We start from the raw sequence: 11,920 nt of genomic DNA on the forward strand, positions 1-11,920 counted from the left end.
AGTATGTGTCAAAAATCAAAATGGTTAGTCTTAAAAATAAAAAAGGTTAAGGTAAAGGACACTCCCAATATCCCGTATAAAGCGGGGTTCAGGTGGGGGTATTTTTTTCCTGAAAGATGTCGACAAACCATATCTGTTCCCCCTCAAGGAGAGAGTAAAGAGGATGTGCACAGTCAAGAAACCCCCCTAGTTCATACCTGCGCCTGGTAGAGGTCGAACCCCAAAGCTTATGCTCAACATGCAGATGCTCTATCCATTGAGCCACAAACGCCTTTGGTTTCAAGAATAAAAAGCAAATGAAATATATTTCTAATAATATATCAATATAAATAAATCTATACTCTTTGATTATTATTTGTTTGTTGACTCACAATTTGTTATAATAACATTAATACCCTTATGTTACTAATAGACTAATTACATAGCGCATGTGTTTGAAAAATGGAGAAGAAAGATACTATTGATAACGAAAACAGTAATAAAGGATTGAAGAAACTAATGACTATTTTAAATTTAAAATTTGATAATGATTTATCTATAAGTCAAAAATTAAATGTTTTGATATTCGTGGTATGCTATCCGTTGAGCTAATTAAATTTTATTGTCATTGCTCTGAATTGAAGAGATTAGATGATATTGTATTATTACATATAATATATTGTTTTTTTAAACGTAGAGGACAACCTTGTAAAAACAAGATCTTACCTGAGTTAAGCCCAAATATTAGTAACTTTTTTTTCTCATTAAATATTATTTTTTGATTGATAACTTTTTAATTGAATATTTTTTAAGGTTGAAGTTTATTATAAGATTATAACTATTTTTTATTTCGATCATTAGCGGAGCTTTAATTTATAATTGATGAGAATTTTCGAGAAAACTCAAAGACTACGAGGTTTAGTAGAATGAAATTAATTAAAAATAAACGGTTAAGGAAATCAATTAGGTCTACAAACATTTATGAGTCATTTTTTATTAGTATATTTAAACAACATCCTAGATCACTAAATTATGTAATAAATAATGTGATTTAGAATATCATTTATTTCGAAATTTTTGACGTTACAGATTAGACATCATTACAAAATAAACCGAATACAAGTTCTACACCACGGACGCCTTTTAGTGACCTTACAAATGGTTTGTATTCCATTTAAGAATGTTCAATTTACTAAACAATTTATTTTGAGTATCATTATATACTATGAATATGTTTACGGTTATATTATGTATTTAATGTTTTTTTTACAGTTGTATACCGACTAAAAATCAATTCAAGTAGCCAATTTAATTTGGACATTGAGGATGTCGACAATTGTAGCCCAACTGCTTTTTCAAACTCTATATCAGATCCTTCAAATTCAGTAAATGAACCAATAAAGGCAATTACGACAAACTCCTCCACTATCCAAGATGTTTCTGGAAATTTAGGTGAACGTCATCGTCTAATGACAATTTTATAACATTAAATTAATTAAAAAAATTAATTTTTTTTAAATGTGTCACTATTATATTATATATGTGACTAATACATTAAATATAACATTTATTATAGTGCGGGATCTAGATATGAATGATGTGTTTTTAAATGACCGTATCATAGCAGAAGGTATAACAGGTATAAAATAGTTTTATTATATATATTAATATACCTTTGTGGGAATTAGATGTATTAAAGATGTACCTGATTCAACTTTGTTTGATAGATGCTGACCATCTTAATCATTTTTAAGGTCAATTGTAATTTAAAATTAATTTATTCTAAATGAACATATACTAATAATTAGTAATCATTTATTAAAGAGTACATGGATATTGGAGCTCTAACGTTTTTGTGGGAAGAGTGCGGTGCAACTATGTGGAGCCTTGAAAGAAAGGATAAGAGGCTTTAAAACAATGCACCCAGTTTTCAGTTGTGTTGCAGAAATGGGAAAATTGCACTTCCCAAGCTACAAGAACCTCCATAATTACTCTCATCTCTTATGCATGGTCATGACTTGCTAAGTAAGCACTTTATGAAACGCATTAGAGGATATAACATGATGTTTATGGGTGGCAAAATTGATAAAATCTTGAATATGGGTCGTGGGCCATATGTATTTCCCGACAGATCAACTTCAGTGAAGTTTCAACAATTATACATCGTTGGCACTAAAAATAAGATATCAAATAGAAAAAATGTTGTTAGGTACGTACAATGCCACTATAATACCTCTTCTTTGCAATCAATACATTTAATTTGAAGATAGTTTAAAAAGTCAAATTTTTAGTTATATATTTTCTTTATTATATTTAGCTTTGGCAATTAAGATGACTTTGATGATTCCATTCTTAAAGATTTAAAGAATGGATTACATTCTACGAGCCCCTATGTGCGAACATGGAGAATGGCACGTGACAAGATACGTCATTCAGAAAGTGTTGAAATTCAGTTGAGGATTATTAATAAGAAAGCACTTGATGGAAGAACTCATAATCTTCCTTCCGCATTTGAAGTTGTCGCATTAATTGCTGGAGACATAAGAAGTGTTTCTAAAGAGCGTGATATAATTGTTGAGGCTTGTGATGGTAGATTGCAACGCATTAGTGAGCTTCATCCATACTATCTTGCACTTCAATATCCCTTATTGTTTCCCCCAGGTGAGGATGGTTACACATTGGATATATCTCATAAAAGGATTGCTTTGGACGCATGTGGTCTAACTGCCGAACTTTTTCCGACAACTTTATAGAAGCGAGTAAATTTAACAATGAGGGAGTGTTTTCTTATCGAATAATGGATAGAAAGGACAAAGCTGATACTATTTTACATTTTAGTACTCTGTTCCATCAATTTTTGGTCGATGGATGGAAAATGATAGAGTTTGAAAGACTTATATTCATAAGCAGGAATAAGAATATTCTTAGGGATGAAAAATATGTGAATCTTCAAGGTGCTATATCAATTTTCGATGGCCCTTCTAACATAACTAGTAGATGCATAATCTTACCATCTATATATCCCGAGAGTCCACGGTTAGTGACTGAAATATATCACGATGCTATAGGTATATGAAATACATATAGGTATCCAAATGTATTTATTACATTTACGTGTAGCTCAAAGTGGTCTGAGATTACCTATTTTGTCAACTATACAGGTTTGCGTTTAGAAGATCAGCTAGATATTACTGTCTCGAGTTTTTAAAATAAAGTTGGACAATTTGGTTAAGGATCTAAAGAAAGAAATTGGTTTGGAAGAGTAATTCCATGTAAGTTATAATCCAATGTAGTCCTTTTTAAGTGTTTATATTAATTTTTGATGTATTTTAATTATATATTTGATTTTCTTGCAGTGGTATATAGTTTTGAATTCCAAAAAAGAGGACATCCACATGCACATATAGTATTGTTCTTTCACCGGGATGATAAAATTTCTAATCAAGTTGATATTGACAAATTTATCTCTGCTGAGATGCTTGACAAGGAGGAGAACCCTTCATTGTATGCCTTGGCGGCAAATTTAATGATTCGTTGCCCGTGTGGATCGTCTAACCCAAGATCACCTTGCATGCGGGATTGAATGTGTTTGAAACACTTACCTTAAAGGTTTAATGAAGAAATATTTGTCAATGGAGATGGTTATCCCTGTTACAAGAGGTGTTGGATAATGGTGTAACTATAATCAAGAGTGGTATTGAAGTGGACAACAGATATCTTGTCATGTACAATCCACCTTTACTTTTGAAATACAATTAATGCACATATAAATGTCGAATGGTGTAATCAATCTTGCGCAGTTAAATATCTTTTCAAGTACATCAACAAGGGACAAGACATAATTACAGCAGGTTTATCTAGAGCACGGAGAGAAAATGAAGACGATGAACGCATTGATCAAATTCATAAATACTCCCTCCACACCAATATAATTGTCACATTTCCTTATTTGGCAAAACCATATCAATTGTCACATTTCTATTTTTGACAATCTTTTTTTTACCTAAATATCCTTAGTTCACACAAGTAATTACGAATATACCTCCATATACCTTACTTACCCAACTACCCTTCACTACTTACCCTTCACTAATTATCCTTCACTACTTACCCAACTACCACCTTTTTAATGGACCCCACACCACTCTTAATATCCTTGCCCAAGCAAATGGGACATTTATATTGGTGTGGAGGGAGTACTAAAGTTGTACATATGTGTCTGCAAGTGAAGCTTCTTGGCGCATTTTAGGATTTGAGATTCATCATCAGACTCCATCAGTAGAGAGACTTAGTTTTTACTTGCCCGGTGAAGATACTATTGTGTTCGATGATGATGACACAATCGATGATGTAATGTCAAGGGTGTTGAATGAGAGATCAATGTTCATGGCTTGGATGGAGTGCAAAAAACGATATAATGATGCTTAAAATCTTTATACAGTGAATTCCCAGGAAGTTACGTATGGCAGAGAAAAGAGAAGTCTGGACTTTGTGTAAAAGAGGATTCTCAATAGGAAGATTATATCACGTTGCACTGGGATGCGACAAACGTTATTATTTGAGAACACTTCTTAACTTTGTCAAGGGCTTGAAATCATATGAAGATATGAGAACTGTTGATGGAGTTATTCATCCTACATTTAAGGTGCTTGCTATTCTATAGGCCTGCTTGATGACAATAAGGAATACATTGATGGAATCACTGAAGAAAGTTTTTGGTGATCGACAATTTATTTGAGGAATTTATTTGCAATGTTGTTGATGTCCGGTAGCATATCAAGGCAACAATATGTGTGGAATAACACATGAATGTTATTGTCTGAAGATGTGTTAAATAAACAAAGAAGTTTATTACAAATGCCACCTAATATATATTCACCGTCTTTTTATCAATATTATTTATTTAAAATGTAAAATTTTATTTTAGAGAATATATCAAATTTATATACATACATGATAGATTTGAACCTCACGGATGATCAATTGAAGTGTTATGCCTTAAGTGATATTGAGAATATTCTTAAAAAGAATGGAAGCACTTTGATGAATATATGTCCTGGGATGTGTTCAAGTGATATTTTCGTCAAAGATGGTCAGAATAAGCTAATCTTAGAGGAGCTTAATTATGACAAGGATTCCTTGAACGCTGAATTGCTTGAATTACTTCCAATGATGATTGAAGAACAGACCTTGATATATGATGAAATTACCAGAGCCATTGAAAGCGGTAAGGAGGTGTATTTTTCTGTATGGACAAGGTGGAATTGAAAAGACATTTATGTGGAGGATATTATATGCATGTTTATGATAAAAAGGTGAGATTGTACTTCCTGTTGCATCAAGTGGGTAGCATCTTTGTTATTACCAAAGGGGAGGAATGCACATTCAAGATTTGGAATACCTTTTACTGTAACTGAAGATTCAATGTGTAGAGGCATAGAACCTAACAGTCAGTTGGCAAGTCTACTTAAATGAACCAAGCTTATAATTAAGGAAGAAGCTCAAATGATCCTAAGCATTGTTTTGAAGCCTTATACATGAGTTCGCATGATGTCGTTCGTTGCCCCAATGGTAAGCCCTCCCAGTTAAGCTTTGGGGGCAAGGTTATTGTGTTTGGTGGTGCTTTTAGGTAAGTTTTGCCGGTTATCCCAAAGGGTACAAGACATGATATTGTCTTTGCGGCACTTAACTTTTCAAAGGTTTGGTATGACTGCAAGCTATTACTTATATGAAGAACATGAGATTGCAACCAAGATTGGCCAATCTTGATGAGCTACGAGATTTTGTAGAATGGATTCTCAAAGTTGGGGATGGAAAGCTTGGAGGACCCAACGATGGAGAGGCTACTATCGACATACCTAAAGATCTATTGATAAAGGATGCATCCGATCCAATGGATGCAATTATTGATTCAACTTATCCTAGAATTCTTGAGGGCTCAATTGACAGTTTAAGCTTTTATAACAGGGCAATACTAGCACTAACAAATGAAATTGTTGATAAAGTCAACGAATCACTTTTTCTGGGAGAAGAGAGGTTGTACTTGAGTTTAGATTCAATTTCAAAATCTGACAGTAACTATAGTAGCAACGACGATGAATTTCAATTAAGTTTCTTAACTCAATACGTGCATCTGGAGTTCCTAACAATAATTTTTTGTTAAAAGTTGGTGCTTCAATAATGATGCTAAGAAACATGAATCATTCAGCTAGCTTATGCAATGGTATGCGCTTATTAGTTGATCGTTTAGGCGACCGAGTTATAAAAGCAACCGTTATATCCGGATATAACATTGGTGATAAGGTTTTCATTCCAAGGATTACACTCACACCTTCTGATAGCACTAAAATCCTAGTTGCTCTCCAAAGAAGGCAATTTCCTATTTCTTTGTGTTTTGCCATGACGATTTATAAGAGCCAAGGAGAATCATTATCACATGTTGGTTTGTTTCTACCTAAGCCCGTCTTTAGTCATGGACAGTTATATGTCACAATTTCTAGATTGACTAGAAGATTAGGTCTAAAAATTCTAATATCTAATAAGAATGATGAAATAAGTTCTAACACTGATAACGTTGTATATAAAGAGCTATTTCAAAACCTCTAATTGTTAATTATTTAACATTATATTTTGAGTTGTTTTATATGTTTAGTTATTTTATATACATTATCTAAATTTTTTTTCTTATAGTTTTTAAATAAATTATATATGTATGATTTGCATAATTATTCATATATAATTTTCTATTATGTAATTGATGTGATACAATTATAATAATAACTATATTTGAACGAAAATATTTAAATCAGATAACGATAATATGTAATTTGGTCATTAATATAAATGTAGATTTACTATATTAATTTATACTAAAAAATTTTGTGTATTGCACGAGTTTCTATACTAGTCATACAACATAAATGAAAAAATTTTAAATTTATATATATTTCTTTTGTGACTTTAATTTAATACTGAATTCGGGTAATAATTACAATACTTGAAAATTTATAATATAAACATATGAATAACATTTCTAACACTAATATATATAAAATATCATAAATTTTAAATTTATAACATGCATATCCTTAAACTTGTAATAAACACTTTATTTTTACTTTTAACACAAAAATGTGTTATTCTTACTTTAAGTCAACATGCAAGATATAATTAAATCAATTTAATATATTGTCATATCTTTCACACACTTAAGTAAATATAATATAAACGTCACACAGTAAGAAGGTTAAAAAGTGTGTACCATAAGCAACCAAGGATGCAAGAAAAATAATAAAAAATGATCACTCGAGAATAAGAGAAGATAAACTCGAAGAATAATTTTCAAGGTTTCAAGAATAATAATCTTAGCTCTCAAAATAATAATACTAGAACCTCACAAAAGTTGATGATAGTGAATTAGGAAATGGTAAGTCTATTTTCTATCTTCATCTCTAAGTCCAATTCTTAATTCCATATTCAACTTAAACTCCGAATCTCTCACCATCATAAATCCCTTTTCGGCATGTCTTACTAAAATGCTCATAACCTCTAACTCCGAACTACAAATTCAATGATTCAAGAGTCTAACTGCTCACAATCTAGACCCATATTTCTTAGAATAAAATATAGTGTTAAAATGAGTATATAGTGTTAAAATGAGTATTTTAATGTGGTCGAAATCCACAAAACAGAAGGTGTTTGAAATTGGCTTACTCTTAGTTGTCCGAAACGTTTGAGGGAAAAACATAATCTCTCATGCTCCAATTAATGCAATTCTTGGGTCTAAATTGTGAGGAATTTTGTGTACAAGAACAATATAAGGTTTCTTTATACATGTATAAAAAGGAAGATGGGTAAACACCTCAAATTGTGTTCATGTATACAGCTGACCAAAAAAGAACAATAAGTTGTGAATGTTTGCTTGAAGATGAGGGTCTTATAGAGCTTGTATATGTGTGTTTGTGGAATAAATGGAAAGCTTAGGATGTCTTCAATATTATAGTATAAAAATATGAGGCACTCATTGACAGTATTTGGGAGAAAAACGAGGATTTGTTGAAGGCATATAAGCTGCCAAAAACTGTTGAGATTAAGAGTTAGGAAGATACGGAAAAATCTCTCATTTTTAGAGGGACATAAGGATGTGTGAAGTATCCCTAGAAAGTTTAGAGTGTTAGGAAAAGTTTCCAAGTGGTAGTACTCAATTATATTGGATATAGCTTAGGTAAATTAGGGTATCTTTCAGACCATGCAAATATGTCATTTCATCTAACCTTTTTACAAATTCACACTCTTATCCTTCATTATACCACAAGCTACCTCAATCTAATGGTTGGATATCTTCAATAACATGCATGTTGACGATATGGTAACATATGGGGTCAAAATATACTCATTTACTATTTTAAAATGATTTTAGAAGTGACTTAATAGTTTCAAGCAAAATTCTGAAATCATTGTTTTTAGGAAATGATATATTTTCTTTAAACCAATATAATACCATAACCAAAACTTATTCTTAAGATTATAATATCATTATAAAAGCTTTTTTCATAATCTTTTCTATTAAGATAAATATATTTTATTTAGATTCAAATATAAGTACTTTTTTAAAGAACGTAAAATAAATTTTTCTCAACATAGTTTGTGAAGTCATTTTCAAATAATACAATGTTTTCAAATAATAACCAAATTAATATATTTATCAAATTAACCAAGTTTAGAAGAAAATTTATATTATTATAGTAAATAAAATTAACTTTAATAAAACTAAGTACATTGGAATCTTTACTTTAAATATAATAATAACATTTAACAAAACAAGACTTGGTTTGTTTAAACTTAAAAATTTTAATAAATTAAACTCTTATTATGTTTGGAACTTAAGGATAAATAACTAGATAGGTTACTAGCACTAATCATACTCAAAGCTATTTAAGCTAAGATTAAAAGAGGTTTAAAAATAGGGCAAAATCCTATTCATTAAAACAAAAAGATATCAAGTAAAAAAATAATACTCAAAGTAGTTTTAATACGACAAATTTAAAGAATCACTACAGAGTATAGAGTTCACAACAACTATTCAGTCAAGTCTACAAACCTTGTCAAGTTCATTACCATCAAGGTTATTTAAAATCACGATTTTGATCTATGATTCTATGATTTTACGATCAAAACATATGCGAACGATTTGAATCGTAGGTAGAATCTTAAGTTGGTAGAATCTTACGATTCTAGTTAAAAAAAATTGGAAAATTCCACGTGGTAACCCTGAGGTTTTGGGTTTTCCACGTGGTAATCAAAACTTTTTTAAAATCTACGCGGTAACCTTATGGTTTGCCAAAACATTCCACCGTGACCTTTTTGCACCAAAAACGTTAGCAAATGTTAAAGTCTAAGCTTGAAGGCTATTGTCCCCCTTTTTATTCAACTGTCCATTACAAAATTCATCAGCTTTCAACATTTTCCCATAAATCATAAACCCTTAATCAAACCCTACTTTTTTCAATTCTTCATCTACTATAAAATTAAGATTCCATTGTGCTTAAAATGAATTTTTTTCGAAATACTTCTTCAAATTCGCTTGGAAGAAACAATGAAGTGGTTTGGATTAGAGCAAAGAGATGTAATTGCACACTACAAAGATTGGCTAAGATTAGAGTTTCAGATTCAGAAGCAAACCCTGGGCGTATGTACTACAAATGTAAGTTTTGCAATTTTTTAAATGGATTGGAGATAAGAAGTCGATTAGGGTTGGTGAAGAGTTCAACCTTCATGAAGATCAAACTCAATTGCAAAGGAGTGTTCAAATTCTACTTAGTAAGATTGAAGACTTAGAGAAACTTGTAATGAAGTTTGTTAAGTTAGTACTAGTCCTTTGCCTTTTCTTTTGTTTGTTATTTCTAAAAAAGTAATGTTATATGGTTGTTAAGTGAATGCTAATATGGTTAGATGGGGGCATTTTGTATTGTATTGTTATTTCTAAAAAAGTAAGGTTATATGGTTGTTATGTACTCCTATCTATTAAATAATGAAATTTGCTACTTTTGCAATGGATTTGTTATGGAGAGATTTTGATATTATCACCACTTCTACATCTCCAAAAGAAAGTGGTTAAAGCAAGGTTTTACAAACCAAGTACTATATTAACAAAAACAAGGTGTAATAGACCTAATGATATCGTTTACACCAAGTACAAAATAGGGACAAAATATTTAGTCACTTCTAACATTGTTAAACATATTAGATAATTGCCTCTTACTTAAACCTAAACTTACTTACACTGAACTGTACTTGAAGTAAAACAAACTTCCTGTTCTCCTTGATTTCTACTTTTCCTTCTTCTTTGTCACTTGGCTCGGACCTTCTTGTTGCATTTGTTCTTTGCGAGTTAAACCACCTTTTCAAGTTTTAGAGTTGTGGCCCAACTGATGACACTTGCTACACTTGATCGTGTTCGACCTTTTCCCTTTTCTTTTCTCATATCTATGTCTTTTTCTATTTCTTGATGGTCTACCTACTGATCTTTTCATTATAGGAGGTAGAATGGCAGGTTCATCGATCTCTTGCCACTGGTCATGGTCTGGAATAGACTTAATGTTGTGTCCATACGCTCTCTTATACATATGACCATAGTACCATTTAGTGCAGTTACTTACCGGATCATCTTGAGCATGATACCGAAACACACTCACAAGTGATACCGGAACACACTCACAGGTAGTAAAGAAATGAAAATTTTCTTTCAAAATCATGAAACACTAAAAAGTGGATATCCAAATTCCGTAGAGTGGCCATATAACAACAAAAGCTTGGCCTGTAATCAACACATAGATACATCATCTTCGAAAAGGAATGTTATCTAAGTTATGTAGAAGTCATAACCAAACTAACTTACCCGTGTTGCCACGAACCAGTAGGTCTGAGGGGCAATTGTTGGTACATAAAATAGGCCTCCTATTTTATATGTTTTATTAATAAGGCTCAGGCCCAAACATCATAGCCCACTAGGGTTTGGGGATGCCCCTCTCATGTACTCTATATAGATACCCTCTTGGGGTCATTTGTGAATAATTGATTTTGAGCCTATTGGCCAAAATAAAAGACATACATTCCCTCTATATACTAAAGACATATATGCTGACTTGGGCGTTGGACGCACCCTCCTCGAGAGCACTCCCGAGGTGACGGTGTTCCCTGCAGGATCTCGGAAACCACCAGCCTACCACCATGGATGGACCCACCAGAGACGCCTCTCTGGCCTATTGGAGAGCTTTATGAGAACTTTGAAGGCATGCATTAAATAACAATTTCAAGCCTCACCAGTATTGCTACTACTCATAGTACCTTCTACCATGGTACCCCTCATCATACTATTTCATTGATTGTATTCGGTCATGAATTAGAGATGCCCAATTTTTGACAGAAACATATATATATATATATATATATATATATATATATATATATATATATATATATATATATATATATATATATATATATATATATATATATATATATATATATATATATATATATATATATATATGTATATATGTATATATATGTATGTATATATGTATATATATGTATATATATATATATGTATATATGTATATATATATGTATATATATGTATATATGTATATATATATGTATATATATGTATATGTATATATGTATATATATATGTATATATATGTATATATGTATATATATATGTATATATATGTATATATATATGTATATCTATATATATACATATACATATATATATATATATATATATATATATATATATATATATATATATATATATATATATGTATATATATATATATATATATATATATATATATATATATATATATATGTATACATATATATATATATATATATATGTATACATATATATATATATGTATACATATATCTATAT

At 30.8% G+C, this 11,920-nt stretch overlaps 1 protein-coding gene across 1 annotated transcript; it reads left to right on the top strand.

Moving 5' to 3' along the window:
* Positions 1–4,932: 4,932 nt before the first annotated feature.
* LOC130805669 (uncharacterized) lies at positions 4,933–6,585 on the top strand. Its single transcript, XM_057670449.1, has 4 exons — positions 4,933–5,226; positions 5,323–5,436; positions 5,714–5,983; positions 6,091–6,585. The coding sequence occupies exons 1-4, from the start codon at positions 4,933–4,935 to the stop codon at positions 6,583–6,585; spliced, it is 1,173 nt and encodes a 390-aa protein (XP_057526432.1).
* The last annotated feature ends 5,335 nt before the right edge of the window (positions 6,586–11,920 follow it).

The sequence above is a fragment of the Amaranthus tricolor genome, chromosome 2 (genome assembly GCF_026212465.1).
Source record: "Amaranthus tricolor cultivar Red isolate AtriRed21 chromosome 2, ASM2621246v1, whole genome shotgun sequence".
NCBI classification, from domain to species: Eukaryota; Viridiplantae; Streptophyta; class Magnoliopsida; order Caryophyllales; family Amaranthaceae; genus Amaranthus; species Amaranthus tricolor.